The 15,712-nt window shown below is 40.5% G+C and overlaps 2 protein-coding genes across 2 annotated transcripts in view; both read left to right on the forward strand.

Annotated features, from left to right (window-relative positions):
- The first annotated feature begins 568 nt into the window (after positions 1–568).
- Positions 569–13,528, forward strand: LOC119913827 (ribonuclease inhibitor-like). Its single transcript, XM_038732946.1, has 7 exons — positions 569–1,718; positions 4,095–4,268; positions 6,478–6,651; positions 7,742–7,915; positions 10,852–11,025; positions 12,448–12,621; positions 13,414–13,528. The coding sequence occupies exons 1-7, from the start codon at positions 1,270–1,272 to the stop codon at positions 13,421–13,423; spliced, it is 1,329 nt and encodes a 442-aa protein (XP_038588874.1). The 5' UTR covers positions 569–1,269; the 3' UTR covers positions 13,424–13,528.
- Positions 13,529–13,657: 129 nt separating this feature from the next.
- LOC119885984 (NACHT, LRR and PYD domains-containing protein 3-like) overlaps positions 13,658–15,712 on the forward strand; it is a gene marked incomplete at its 5' end in the record, with an annotated part of 20,574 nt that continues 18,519 nt past the window's right edge. The window contains one exon of the mRNA XM_038696436.1: positions 13,658–13,665. Coding sequence (XP_038552364.1) covers positions 13,658–13,665 — 8 coding nt within the window. The remainder of the gene's footprint in view (positions 13,666–15,712) is intronic.

Raw genomic sequence — 15,712 nt, forward strand, 5'->3', positions numbered from 1 at the left:
CATTTTAACCCTGAGTTAACTCTGAGTAGGTTGAATTCCCTTCGTAGTACAAGCCACCGGTGATGAAAAATGGAGCAACTGAACAAAACAAAAAATGTGCAAGCAGTTACTTGAGACTCCATTTAGAGTCGACTGATCTGACAAAACAAAAGAAGTTGACTTCTCTCTGTTGTCTCTCTGCTGTATAAAGGATTTGATTTTCATATATTTGTTCTTCTCTGTTTGACATTTTTCACTATTTTCTGACATTTTGCAAACCAAACAATGATCAACAGAGAGACGAACTGTCAGCTAAATCAATAATGAAGTTATCTATTAGCTGCAACGATAAATGTTATAACATTTAGGTTAATATTTAGCTATAGAAGAATATGTATATTACAATTACTCCATATGTCAAACAAGAAAACAATAATGCACATTAAACCCATGGTTACTTAAGAAAACAAGAATATACATACGTCTCCCTGAGGAGAGCCATGCAGAAATCCCCTGACTCTAAAAATGGCCACCTGGACCTGTTTGTTCGCTTCCTTCATGGCCTGGTGGGTCAAAATCATCCAGAGAGCCATCAACAACCTGAAGGAGATGAACAGTGATGATTTGTTAATTGTTTATTCAAAGGAACTGTAAGGAATGTGAGTTTTGTGTTCATGTTTCCTGTTTAAGTCTGTTTTTGGTTCTGTGTATTCGGTGTAGCCTTGTTTATTATTATTCGTCTGCATTCTTAAGTTACTTAGTATCTGTCTTGTCTCGTGTCTTAGTTCTTAGTCCTGTGCATTAGTTCATGTCTTAGTGTTTACTTCTGGTCTGTGTATTCTGGGTTATCTGTCTCTGCCTCTGTCACCCATATTGCTCCCTCCCAGCTCATTAACCCAGGTGTGCATATATACTTGTCTGTTCCCTCAGTCTGTGTCCGGTCATTGTAGTGTGTAGATGCTCTGTCCCATGTTGCTGTGTGTTGTCCGGCTTGCCTGCGTTATTAATGCGTCCTGCATTTGGGTCCCACCTGCTCAACCACCACAACACCCTAACAGGATCGCCATTAGTGGATGCCATGACAATCAGTAAACAATGTTGCCCAAGCAAAGATTCACATATAAACAATAAAATTCACATATAAACATATATCTCCTACTGTTCAGTCTCTCATCTGTCTACCCAATAGATATCTGTTCATATTGTTTTTGAAGGATAATTTATTTTTTATTAGGCAAATGTTAAGGGGTAAACTATCCGAATTTGTTATGGTTCTGTAAATTACTCTCAATGAGTTTAGCCTTAAGCAGAGTACCACAGTATGACTCACATATAATATTCACATATTGTATTCAACTTGCTAGACAAAACTCGATTCAATTCATGGCATGTGGATGCTGCATAATATACAGTGGAATCGTCAAGATACATTGTTACACCTGCATTTTTCACAGCAGAGAACAAGTCATTAATAAAAATATATCTCTTGACAGAAGCATCAGAATTTCTCACTGTCTGATAGAGATGAACGAGCACTCAGTACATCAGGAGGTCCAAGAGTTCCTGAAGTCAGAGAACAGATCAGATAATAAACTCCCTGAGGTCCACTGCTCATCTCTGGTCTACATGCGGCAGATGTCAGAAGAGGTGCTGGATGTATTTAACCTGAGGAAATACAACACATCAGAGGAGGGACGACAGAAACTGATTCCAACTGTGAGGAACTGCAGAAAGGCTCTGTAAGGCCATATGTGATTACGATTATAAATTAGTGTAGATTAGTATTTTAGTTCAATATACAATCTATAAATATTTAGTACTATTTTTAAATAGTATTGTCAAAATAGTGTTTTAAATGCCGTGAGAACAAAATTATAGATGTTTCAGGTTTTTTGGAGGCAGTATTTCACAACTTTTAGCAGTATTTCAGTAGTAATATTTTATTAGTAAAAATTTAGTTATTACCTGAGATAGATTTTGCACAGTATCTTATTTGATCAGATAAACAGATCATATTTTTTCATTGCTATGTTTAAGAGTTGAGATCTGTATCATTTTCCAAAGGAGATTTCTAATGTCGCAGAATTGTTTTCATGCAATTATTGCTATAATTTTTTGGTAATGGTTTTGGAGGCATTTCATTGTAAGCAAGTAGAACATTAGAATCTCAAAAGTAAGGGTTTATTTTATATTGTTTACATAACGTAAAGTCTCTCACGCGTATCTCTGTTCTCTGACATTTAGAGAGTAAAGTCGTAATATTAGAAGAATATTAGAGAATAAAGTTGCAATCTAATGAGAATAAAGTAGTAGTAGCAATTTTAACAAAATTGGTCTGTCCTATACTCTGCTGTGCATAAGCCTGCGTTATTGCCTGATCTTCCCTTCAGATCATCTGACACAACAAAAGTGCGCTGCTTTTCATTGGAGGTGGAAAATCGAACCTGAAATCACTTGTGCTCAGAAATAAATGTCACCATAAATACACACAAATGTTAACTTCAGCACCTCTGATAAAGTGCAGCTCACAGCTGCTTCAGAGGGAAACATGCTGGAGCAGAGAGACAGTCAAACAGAGCCAAAGTATCTCTGAGCGAGGGGGACAGGGGGACAGGTGTCTGTGTCACGGTTATTCTCTTCCCAGTTTGTCGCGGACTGGTTATTGTTTGTTTAGCAAATACATTGACTTGACACTGACGTACAACAGTGGCGATATTTTAAATGTTTTTGTCACAATTATTACTAGAGACAGTTCAGTAGTCACTGACAAGCCCTGAAGCTGTAACCAATGCACACTTCACTATCTCTTCTCTCATGCTCAGTCTTAATGTAACCTTAGTGTGGAGTAACGTTTGATCTGCTGGTTGAACAGAGAACCCAATGCTATCATATTATTTTTAAGGACTTTAATACATAATTGGAATCCAGATGGCTTCATGCTAAGTTTGTGACCGAAATTAGATCAGATCACACTGACAGAGTCTAAATGTAAATAAATCTTCTCTCTTTTCATCTGCAAGATTGAATCAAAACAAATATTAAATGTCTGCAGGAATGCGAGAGAATGATGAGAAATATTGTTTCATGTTAAACACAATGAGATAAGATTAGCTGAACCATTGATGTGAAGAGCAAATGTTCATATAACAGGATATCTCAGAGTGTTTCATTATCAAATGCATGAAGTAAATATAAACTGTCCTGTTATATAGCTAGGGCTGGGCACGTTAACGCGTTATTATCACGTTAATGCATTAATTAATTAACGGCGACAATTATTTTATCGCACGTTAATGCAGTTTTTTTTATTATTATTAGTAGTTTGAAAGTCCCTTGCTCACTGGCCCTGAATACACATACAGTCAAACCATGGGTCACAGGAGGGGCAGGATGTTCATCAGCCTGCATATCACCCACCCAAACAAGCAGTGGAGGGAGGCTTCGGGAGACCACGCTGTCATCTTTTTTCCATATTTTTCCACCAGCGATCTGTTATCACGGCAGCAGATGAGCTGCTTGCTTGTTAATGACGCAGTCTATCAAATAACTCAAACAGCCGAAACCAACATCTGCACCCTGTGTTCAATGTTGCTTAATTACGTTACCTGGTCTGTGCTTGTAAAACATCCACCGCGACTTGTAACGTCATTTCAAGTTTTTAACCGAGTGAAGTCTATCCGATGTTTCAATGTAGTTTTGTAGACATCGTCCCAGCCCTACTGAACAGACTGTTTCTGCTGCTCCCTGATAAAAGATACCAGATGCTGATACCTGTTCAGAAAAAAAGTAGATAAAAGGTAATGCCCTGGCAGTGGCAAATAGGTTTGGTTTAATATTTGATTTGCTTACATTAATGTTTTAAGGTGAGATTTACAAGAAATATTTTATTGCTACTGTGTAAAGGGAATACTGCTGGTAAAAAGCACCTTATTTGTTTAAAGTGTTTGCAAACCACATATTATTACACTTTTGTGTATATAGCAGTACATTTAAATTAAAAATACACAATACACTATTTTAGAATTTATTATTCAATTTTACGCGTAACAATGCAATTAATTGCAATTAATCGCAAAAAAATCAAGTTTTTCATCATGTCATTTATGTGTCAACAGACTTTCCGATTGTAAACTCTCTGAGACTCACTGTGAAGTCATTGCCTCAGCTCTGAAGTCCAACCCCTCCCATCTGAGAGAGCTGGACCTGAGTTACAACAACCTGCAGGATTCAGGAGTGAAGCTGCTGTCTGCTGGACTGAGGAGTCCAAACTGTAGACTGGAGACTCTGAGGTCAGTTCACTGAGAAGAGAAATGAAATGCTTCATAGGACAGTTTTTCAGTTTCAACAGAATTACATTGTGGTCCATCTGTAAGTGGGATGATGTCAGTACTGATGAGGCTGTAGAGTGTGTTCTCCAAACTAAATGACAAAATGGGTAGTTTGTCCATACCTCTCAAAACAATACATTTTTTTACAGTTTTTTCTGTACCAGTCCAGTGACAGGCAATTAGACCTTAACTACTTTACGTAAGTCACGTGACGTATATCACATGACTTCACACAAGTGACGTAAATCATGTGACAGAAGTCAGTAACTCTATGTCACTTAAAACTCAAAAAAACTTACCATTTACTTGGTTTCACATGGGACTCAAACGCCATTCCCCTGTGTGAGAGTTTGACCCATCCACCTGCTTCTGCAGACTTTCTGCCGTTTTAATGAGGTTGTTGAAGATCTGATGAAGAAAAAGGCTGCAGACGGTTTGAACTTCTGTGTAAACAAAGATAAACACTTTAGATAACAAACAGAGATGCACATGAGTCTGAGCTAGAGTCCAAGTCAAATCTCAAGTCATTGAGCTAGAGGTCAAGTCACAAGTCACTTGTGGTTATAATGATTGTTGTATCACCTGCTGCGTTCAAACCAGGCTGCTTATAACACTGCATAGCTACAAGGAATTCTGAAACTATAACCTGTTTTAGTTACAGAACGTAGGACGTAAATGATTACGTTAGTTTGGCAAGTATACAAACGCTCATTCATCTTTCCATAACGAACGACAGTCGGAGTTAACCTCCCATAGGTAATAGCTAAAGAAGCAAGCTAATATTAGGTGGCTAATGCTGAGCTAAACATGTTTAATAACTTCAGGTTACTAACCTATTTTGCATTTAGTGCTCCTTTTGTTTGTGCCTTGTTGTACCGACTACCAGCTATAAACAGTGTGCGAACATCAACAAACCAGCAGTGACTCAACATTAACATAGGCTGGCTATCCTTATCAGCTAGGCTCCTTACATCCTTGCAACTTTTTTGAAAGTGGGTCTCCAACATTGGCAGTGTTGTGTTGGACAGATTTGTGCAGCGGTGTTCATGAGAGAGAGAAACAGAGAGAGGGAGTGAGCGAGCGAGTGAGATGAGGTGCTGAGCGAATATATGCGCTGCACCCAGCTCTGCAATCAAATATGCTTTTATATAGGCCTAGTATTAAACAATCAAAAATCAGTATGTGACTGTTACAATTGATACTGTTGTGGGCCGCCACAAACAAATCAATATATGGGAAACACTGGCTTATGATGAATGACATACCAGCTGCCGATGCGGCCAACATGTTTGTTTATGTACTAAATTAACATCAAGACTTGAAACTAGCGACTGAGACCATAAACTCATTAGAAAAGTGTTTACTCAGGGAATAAATCAGTTGAGAAGCAGGGTCATTGTAGGCTAAGAGGGCCAACTGTGCATGCCAAGCTCTGCAAACAAACTGCAAGATGTTGAGTTTTTAATGCGATTATTTTAATTCTAATGTTTTTGAGTTGCTAGTTCAAAAGTCCCAACATTACTTTTTACTGGCCCCGGGCCATTGAGCCACCATTATTTTTGATCCCTGCTGGGTATGTAGAACTCGCATTGTGGTACAGGCCCCAGGTCTTGGCAACAACTGAAGATGTCACTCCAAAGAAGGAGAATAAAGAAAGCCAGTGTCAGAATGAAATGTAGACAGTCTTAGAAAAAATTCAGCCTGCCAATGATAACTCATTACTCAAGTAATGACTCAAGACTTGGAAGTTCTGTAGTTTTGGACCACTTCACAATGAGAATGGACAGAAGAATGGCTACTGCCACCAATAACTCTTTAATGTACAAATGGCATGTGGCTGTTGTTAAGACACACCAGAAGAAATGTGGACTTGATTGTTTGGACCTGCCCTAATGTGTTCCACATGTGTCTCATTATCATATTAGCATATTATTGATCTGTGTTGACATGAATAGGTGTATGAATGTTGTGCTGACATTTGAATGATGTCTGTAGAAGGCTGACATTATGATGATGATCCAAAATAACACAATGACAAAGTCTCTCTACTCATTTTAGCGGAAAGCTCATTGATTAGGACATAGTAATGTTGAGCTCCACATTTAAAACCTGAACACATCTGATTGGATTACAAACAGATTTTTATCTCCTCTATTTATTCTTTATTCAGATTGTGGAGCTGTGGTTTGTCACAGAACAGCTGTGCTTCTCTGGCCTCAGCTCTGAATTCCAACCCTTCCCATCTAAGACTGCTGGAGCTGAACTACAACAAGCTGCAGGATTCAGGAGTGAAGCTGCTGTGTGATTTTTTGGAGAGTCCACACTGTAGACTGGAGACTCTGGGGTCAGACACCATTTTTTCCTTCTGTGCTGAGATTAATAAATAAATTATCTCTATTTCAACCATCAATAACAAATATATTCAGTATTTATTTTTACAACATTTTTATGAAGCTATATACTGCTTATACTGACTGAATAGTTTAAAATGAAGATTTGATTTGATGACTCCACTATTCCTAAAAGAAATACTGTAGATGTATTTTGTTCACATTTTCCCAAAGTTCATCCTGACATATTTGGCATCTTTGGAAACTTTGGGATCTTGAGTGGAATCTTAAATCAATTTCTGTGGGTTTATTTTTGTGTTTGGCTGCACAACACGAGTTCACTAACACGCCTATGAACGTAGAAGGTTAACAATGGTTTATTGCTTGTAATGGAGCCGAGATAGATTGCGTGAAAAGAAAGGATTGAGTGCCCGGATGATGGGCTGAGGGATGTAGGGATGGGGAGAGGGACGAGGAATGAGGGGTAGGGGTCAAGGTGTGATGGATGAAGGGTTGAGGGGAAGACAGGTGGGGGATGAAGGGCAGGAGTCAGATCCGCACCGATGGATGCGTGAATGAAGAGCAGACCGGTGTCTACTGGTGAGAAGGTGTGCGGGAACCGGTGGAGTCGATACTCGGGTGGGGGAGCCGTCTCTTAGTCCGCAGACGTGCAGAAACCCCCACCCCCCAGTTCCTGTATGCAGACAAAGAGAAGGAAGGGAGCAGAGGGAGAGAGAGAGCGAAAAAGAAATGGGATGAGAAAAGCCGAGACGAGGGGAGGTGAACTTTGCTACTAGTACTAGGTGTGCGGAAATTGGTTGAGTTTGAGGCGTGGCCTTAGTTCCCGAATCTATTTTATAAAAGTTCACTTTGTATAGGTGGTTGTATAGCAGCACCTTGTCATTAATATTAATGAGAGCTCTTTTTACCTTTTTGTATTTTACAGTTTGAACCTGCATCCTGTTGGGTTCAGGTGTTTGGAGTTTCCATTTTCTAAACTTCTACATTCTAAACCTTCTTCAGCTCTAAACAGATTATTAAACACTGAATGATTTCAAGCAGGAACATTGTCTTCTAACGTTACATCATTTATTCTTTATTCAGATTGTGGCTCTGCAGTTTGTCAGAGATCAGCTGTGCTTCTCTGGCCTCAGCTCTGAAGTCCAACCCCTCCCATCTGAGAGAGCTGGACTTGACTGGAAACTACCTGTACGATTCAGGAGTGAGGCTGCTGTGTGGTTTTCTGGAGAGTCCACACTGCAGACTGGAGAATCTGAGGTCAGTTTACTGACTCTTTAAAATTTTAGATGTTCTATGTTAAATAAACATACATAACTTCCATCCACAAAGTTGTAAATGTCCTTTTTATTCTTATAACTTCATGTTTTTTCTACTAAATTTAGTCTGCAGTCACAAAAGACTTGTTTCTTAAAGAAACTGCAGAAAAAGTCTATTAGTTTATCTAAAGATGTCTAAAAGCTATTAGTTAAAGTAAATTAATGTCTATAATAATTGGTAAATGGCCTCTGTATACAGTAGATCCTTTGAATTAATATTTCTTTTCAACATTGTATTGCTGAAATAGAAATATTTCTATGGTTTCCTTTTATTTTAATGTGTGCAGTTGTCAAAACAGGGAGGCAGGGTTTCGTTGAGCAGGCAGGTGAGTGTGGTGCTGGAGCACTAGAAAGCAAGTGTTAGTCACAGGAATATTCAGGCTTATGGAGGTGCTCCCGATAAAAATCCTGGATGAGGGTGGTATCCAATATGAGTCAACTGGATATAACTGGTAACGGCAAAGACAGGATAGTTATTGATGACCCGGGCACAAGGAGGGGGGTTCTGACGGAGAGTTTAATGGACTGACACACAATGGCTTTAACTGGGAAATGTTAAGGCAAGATGGATTATTAGTAACTTGGGTAAATTGAGCTCAACAACATAAAGTTGAATTATGCTCTCAACTTCAAATGGACAAATATAACAAGGACAAAGCTTCCTGGAAACTTTAACAGAATGTCTGAGTCAAACCCATTGAACAAAGCAGAGCAGAATGTCCATCCATCCAAATCTTGCAACAGAATTGTAGATAGGAATGAACTGATGGAACAGCGAGGTCATCCTCCTCGACCGGAAACGGAAGCTAAGTAATCCAGTGAACACTCATATGGTATACATCCTTTGAGAATCTGTCAACAATAGTGCACATGACAGTATTACCTTTTAGAGTGGGGCAGTCCAAGCTGGAGGTCTAATAGAAGCCTTACTCAGAAGTGCACACTGAACAGGAAATCACAAAGTCATGGGTGTCTCAGTTCATGGACAGCCATCAGAAATGTCTCACGGTTTAGTGGGCGGTTTAACCCGGGATAGCAGGCAGACCGGAAAGCATGCACCCACAGTAAAACATGGGAATGAATAGAGTGGGTGACAAAGAGATAGTTAGCGGGACCACAACCAGGATTTGGCTGGGTCTGCTGATCTTTTTTTCACTGAAGATTTGATCTCCCATGAGATCATGGTCACCACAACAGAAGTGGTAAGGATAGTGTCAGAAGCAGAGACAACATCTTCAGAGATAAACTGACGTAACAGGGTGTTGGGCTTGACATTACTTGAATGTTACTGGTAAGTGATGGTGATATTGTATTCTTCAGAAGAATAAAGCCCACTGGGTTTGATGGGAGCTCAGGTGTTTGGCTGTCTGAATGTAGGATGGGTTTTTGTGATCTGCCCATACAATGAATGGGTGCTCAGCTCCCTCCAGCCAGTGTCTCCATTCCTTCATGGCAAGTTTCAGTGCAAGAAGCTCTCGGCTTTTACAGTCAGTTTGTAATTAGGGTGTCACGGTGGTCCATTGGATGGCACTGTGGCCTCAAAGCAAGAAGGTCCCGGTTTCAAACCCCAGCCTTTCTGTGTGGGGTTTGCATGTTCTCCCTGTGTCTGTGTGGATTTCTTCTGGGTGCTCCAGTTTCCCCACCATCTAAAACATTTTAGGTAGGTTCTTCAGTCAGTGCCATTGACCAGACACTGAGTTGGTCCCCAGGCTCTGCAAAGCGGCTGCCCACTGCTCCCTCGAGGGATGGGTTAAATGCAGAGAATGAATTTCGCAACATGTATGTGTATGTGACAAAGTACCTTTACCTTAATCCAATAGTCCCTGGAGATACTGCCTAATATGGACAGTGTGTACCTTCACACTCCTGGAAAAAATGAGGACAGGACAATTCAGGAAATCACGACAATCATTAACGGGTGATTGGAATGCTCTGGGGGCATTGTATATCATCTTTATCTCTAACTTCTCTTTCAGGCCCAGACAGGTTGTCCAGCCTGCTGGAAGGCAGAGGGTCACCAGGAAGGAGATCTACGGAAGAATCATGAGGATGGTGTGAAAACATGATGAGAAAGGACTTTCTCTCCTAAATCATGATAATCGGGTGGGATGGAAGAGAGATAAGCAGATTCAGCTCCAAGGGAACAGCTAGTGCAATAACTTAGGCAAAAGCTGACTTAGACAGGTGGAATGACAATAGGAACTACAACTCTCCATCCTTTAGCAGCATTCCAGTTGATGTGGGGATTGTGAATCTGTAACCAGGTCTGACTCACAATCATGGGAGCATGATAGGAGGGGTTCATATGGAACTGGATCTCCTCATGGTGGTTCCCCCACTCGAAGCAGGTGCATTGTCCCGAAGTTGGGTAGAGAGTGGCTCAGTGTCAATACTAGAAAACTAGGTCCAAGTTAAATACATGTCTGGGTTAACAAAGAATTTGAGGACTGACTCACCAGAAATCCAACTGCTGCTCATCAGTCAGATCTTTTAACAGTTGCAAAATGGAATCCAATAAAAGGCCTGGCTGTCCACAATAGACGTCTATTCTCCTTCTTTCCAGTCATTCGGCTAGGTTGTGGCAGCTGTAACCCAACTTCTATAGGTTCCACTTCAATGGAAACGTGCCACAATACAACCTGAAGAGAGCTCGGGGCAGGGCTGGAAAATTAATCAATAGGCCGCTGCCGGTCGTTTAATATTTAAAATTTTTTCTAATTAATTAATCAGTTCTTTAAATTAATAGCCTCTCTGATGCGTAAACCCACTGGGCAAATTCCAGTCCAGCCCTTTTCCAAAGGAGCTACACATCTAAAACCTGAACACCTCTGACTGCATTATAAATTGATTTTTATCTCTATTTATGTTTGTATTCAGATTGTGGCGTTGCGGTTTATCAGAGATCAGCTGTGCGTTTCTGGCCTCAGCTCTGAAGTCCAAACCCTCCCATCTGAGAGAGCTGCAGCTGACTAACAATGACCTGTATGATTCGGGAGTGAAGCTGCTGTGTGGTTTTCTGGAGAGTCCACACTGTAGACTGGAGACTCTGAGGTCAGACACCATTTTCTTTCTTCTGTGCTGAGATTTATATGATTGTTGTTGTGGTGACACTAAACTGCAGACATAAGGCTGATATTATACTGATCCACACTGAATATGATAAGTTGATTTTCTTCTTCAGTGGTTTAGTCCATTGAATGTGGCAGAGCAATGTTGAACTACACATTTAATACCCTAAATTACCCATATTATGCAAAATGCCCTTTGTCAAGTTTTATAAACAAAAATATGTGTCCCCGTTGTATCTAAAGACCCCCACACAGTCTTCACAGGGAACAGGGAAACACAGGGGTGTAGTCTCAACATTATAGATTTTTATTTTCCTGCTGCTGCTGCTTCTATTGCCACCAGTGAAGACAGAAGTGAGGGTGCCAGTGACAGGGGTAGGTAGGAACATGTTACAAGTAATGTGTAAAATTAGTAAAATAGACGTTGGCAACTTTTCATGTTCCTTTTATAAAAACTGTACTTTACTCTTTACTGGAGTATTTTTGGGCAGGTAATCTACATTTACTTGGTTACATGTGCCATTCATACCTTAATTTCTTAACTAGTCTGTTATACACTATGCATGTTGCTTCCAAAATTCATCCAAGCTGTGTACATGCGGTTACGCAGGAGAGCTTTAGCTGGTGCACTTGTGCCAAATTTTAATGAGATAGACAAATGCAAACATTTCATGTCCATGTTCAACGTGCCCTCTCACAAGCTGTAAGACATACTTTCACTTTCCATTAACCACGTATTAAAAGTGTTTTCAGTCTCTGCAGAACAAATGCAGGTTATACACTGTAACATCTAATTCAGATGATGAAAAATAACAGAATCCTCCCGTTGCTTAGAGCATGGTTTTCAGATGGAAATTAGCTTCTTTTCTCTAATTCACATTGGTTATTATTGGTTTTGTAGTGATGTCCGAGGTTGAATTCATGTCGCCGGTCAATCTGATCTTTACTTTTACTCAGCAGCTATCAGCTGTTATTTACTGAGGAAACAATAATTTTTGAGGAGCATAGGGAGAGAGAAAATATGGGTGGACAAAACTGTCCTGTTGGGTTTTACGTGTGACACACAGGTCCCTCTAATATGTAGGCTTACCCTTCTTTATTTAGCAACCAGCTGCTTGTGGACCAATCGCCAGGATGCACACAGTCCAGCATGTGCTTTATTGTGCTCCGCATTTTAAGTTAAAGAGAAAGCTATGTGTGGGTCTCTGGTGTGTGGAGCTAAAAGGGATTGTTCAGACAGAGGGTGAATGGTGGTGATGAAGTAATGGACAGTATGAAACTACAGTAATGACAGTATAAAATACTTGAACATTCAAGTATACAAACATTATGTTGATAGATGGAGCCACTGGTGGAACTGCAGGAACATTGTCTTCTAAAGTTACACAATTTATTCTTCATACAGATTGAGAGGCTGCTATTTGTCAGAGATCAGCTGTGCTTCTCTGGCCTCAGCTCTGAAGTCCAACCCCTCCCATCTGAGAGAGCTGGACCTGATTGAAAACAGGCTGCAGGATTCAGACGTGAAGCTGCTGTCTGATCTGAAGAAGAGTCCACACTGCAGACTGGAGACTCTGAGGTCAGTAGAGGGTTGGAGTCAGTCCATGCTGGTTTCAGCAGTATTGTACAAAACACAGTTAGTATCAAAGCAGAGATCCAGTATTTCCTGTAAACCTCCAACCTTCTCAGCGGCTGCTTTCCTCAGTGAAGCTGTGAGAGGAGAATGGTGACAGGCTTCAGGATTGGACAGAAAGACAGAGAGAGAGAGAGAGAACAGCCAGTGATCATGTGTTTGAGTTGATATGAAGACGACTGTTGTTGTTGTGTTCATGTCTCCAGGAAATAAAGCTGGATTCCAGCTGACAGCATCACAAGATGTATAGAGACAGTGGTCCTCATTCATCAAACTGTCATACCATCAAATCTGATCTCAAAGTGTTTGTTCTCTCATTTCAACACTAAACTACTGATCAGTACATCTTTGTCACAGCTCTGAGATCAGTCTGACTGAAGCCTGCAAATCACTGGCTCTTATTTCAGAGAACCATCATTACATTTAGTAACCATGTGGTCTTTCTACAGAGCAGAACCTCTGCTGAAGTCCAGTAATCACAGCTGATGTTTAGCTGTTGTAGGACCTTTAACATCATATCTATATCTGTCCATGTGTCTGTAGTTTGGTCCAGATGTTTTTAGAACAGACTCTATATTTACAGATTTGTCCTGTAATATTTCAAAGTAGATGAAATATCTTGTGACTGAGCCGCTGTTTTTAACAGTTTTGAGCACTAACAGCAGTAAATCCATCATTACAGTCAGAAGTGAATATCTCTATTTATGACTTCTGCTCTCTGTCTTCTTCTCTCATCAGCTGGAGGTGATCTCTGTCAGAGTGTGAGGGATCAGAAAGGTGGTGGTGTTGAGAGAGGATCTGCTGTGTCCTGATGATCCAGAGAGGTTGAAGCAGCAGCATCAGCTTGTGTGTGTGGAGAGGCTCTGACTGGGCCATGTTACTGGGAGGTAGAGTGGAGAGGAGAGCTTCATCCAGCAGTGACTGACAGAGGAATCCCAACAGTGCTGCAGTCTGAACTGCTCTGAGATCAGCTCCACTGTCAGACACAAAGTCAAGTCCACCATCATCCCTGTGTGTTCCTCTGGATGTGACAGAGTATCATCAGTGGATCTGGACTGCTCTGCTGCTGCTCTGTCCTTCTACACAGCCTCTGCAGACACATTGAGACTCCTCCACTCCTTCTGCTGCTGAAAAAAATTCAACTCGTGCCTGACGTCATTCGCGTTTTTTTTCCCATTGTCCAATCTAATGAATGGAGAGACGGGTCCTCAGTTGTGGTGATAGAAGTGTACAGTTACTTGGATTGGTGGTAGCCTACTACCAGCAGTGTCCCCCCCAGGGGAGTCCCGACCCCCAGGTTAAGAACCACTGACTTATTTAAATGGACATTTCTGTTTTGCTTTCTGTAGCAGCACCACCTTGTGGAACGATCGTTCTCACCAGCCTTCATGTTCTGTAGCTCCTGCTGCAGCTGCTTTCTGCCAGCAGATGTCAGCATTTCCTCTGTTCTTCCTCAGAGCCTAAATGGAGACAGTCTATCTGTATTTCGTCATCAAAATTTGTAAATATTGTGATGACGTGACATCTACTTCCTGTCTGTCATTCCTGGGAGGAAGGATCCCTCCTCTGCTGCTTTTCCTGAGCTTTATTCCTTTTTGGTTGGATTTTTTTCCAACTGTCTGCTTACCATATTAGTCTTGTGTAATGTGTGTAAAGAATGAAAATAAATACTTTGTTCATCTGTACGCCATTAAACATTCAAGAACAGCTATGTTTGATCCACCTTCATATACAGTATATGTGACATTACATCACTGTAGCCTATTACTGACGGGTCCCTTAGCTGTAGTTCAAGATTAATTCATTGCACATTATCAGCCCAGTGCCACTGCGCTTTATTCTGGATTTGTTGTTCCTAAATAAAAGGTTTGTCACAGCTGAATCAGATGATTGTGAGTCATTCTTTTTTTCATTATTGCTTAAGTAGTTGTCTTTGCATCCAAAGGTCTCTGAAAAAGGCAATCTGTTGATCTGCACTGTCTGTTTATTCATTGTTGTAGACACTGACAATGAACTTCAGGATGTAGCTGTTCACAAATACTGTACAGTATGTAGCCTAAGGAACAATCCTTGTCTTATAGCTGACTCAGACCATTGGACTGGTCACCTTAGCCATCAGCGCAACAGTTGCTTCCCCTGAGAGATTTGGCTTGTCTGCCACTTCAGGTACACCTGACAAAATAATGCAAACCAGTAAAACATCATCAGTAAGTACAGCCTCAGCTAAACATGTGAAGCTTGAGTTCATTTTGAAAATGACTGTCGCCTCTCTGCCTCTCTCTCCTCTGCTCTCTGTATTGGTGTCTGTTTCCATGATGTTTACATTTTAATAATTGTTTTCATTTGAGGATTATCATGTGTAAATACAGCTAGAGAAAAGCTAGATACAGTGTATTTTAATTTCCAGGCTGTAATGTGACAGAAGTGAAGAACTTAAACAGGGTGTGATAATGTTCTTCAGGCTCTGTGTCTGATAATGAACTTGGAGGCTGAGAGCAACCAGCCCTCCTCTCTCTAGCAGCGGTACCTGTCTGCAGTCTCTAGTCTGCATCAGCAGCAGGAGGACCGAGACACAGGACTGTTAGCCAGTTTGCATCCTTTCTGAACAGTCCAAGAGCTTTAGGTAACATCAGTTAGTCCAAAAGGATGTAGAGTTCGCAGAGACATGCTGTCAAGAAGGAGAGAAGCTCTGGCATTAATTAGTCTGCAGATTAAAAAATAATCTCAGATTATAACAATAACAAGTTTAAAATAAATTCACGTTTTTCAGTTAGTTGGTGAAGTCTATTATCTAAATATTGATGTTGCATTAGAAAAATAAACATCTCAATCTAAAAATATATTTCCCTCCTCACATTTTTGCATTTGTAAGAATAATATTATCAGTTATTATATCGACCACAACAAACAGATGTTCCCCTTCAGTGCATCGCTACATGGTGACCAAACCCATTTTAAATCCACCTGTTTAATCCAAGAGAGACGCCCATAAACACATTGTGTTTAACAATTTATCTGTTTGAGCACCACACCCAAA

The sequence above is a fragment of the Micropterus salmoides genome, unplaced genomic scaffold, assembly GCF_014851395.1.
Source record: "Micropterus salmoides isolate LMB-PRFRI ecotype aquatic unplaced genomic scaffold, ASM1485139v1 Ms_hic_scaffold_1, whole genome shotgun sequence".
NCBI lineage: Eukaryota > Metazoa > Chordata > Actinopteri > Centrarchiformes > Centrarchidae > Micropterus > Micropterus salmoides.

Bases quoted from the DNA above. Each gene is read 5' to 3' on its own strand.
- LOC119913827 (XM_038732946.1), top strand. From the start codon at position 1,270: ATGAGTTTAGCCTTAAGCAGAGTACCACAGTATGACTCACATATAATA. The intron at 6,652-7,741 runs GTCAGACACCAT...TTCTTTATTCAG, and splicing joins TGTAGACTGGAGACTCTGGG to ATTGTGGCTCTGCAGTTTGT. The intron at 7,916-10,851 runs GTCAGTTTACTG...GTTTGTATTCAG, and splicing joins TGCAGACTGGAGAATCTGAG to ATTGTGGCGTTGCGGTTTAT.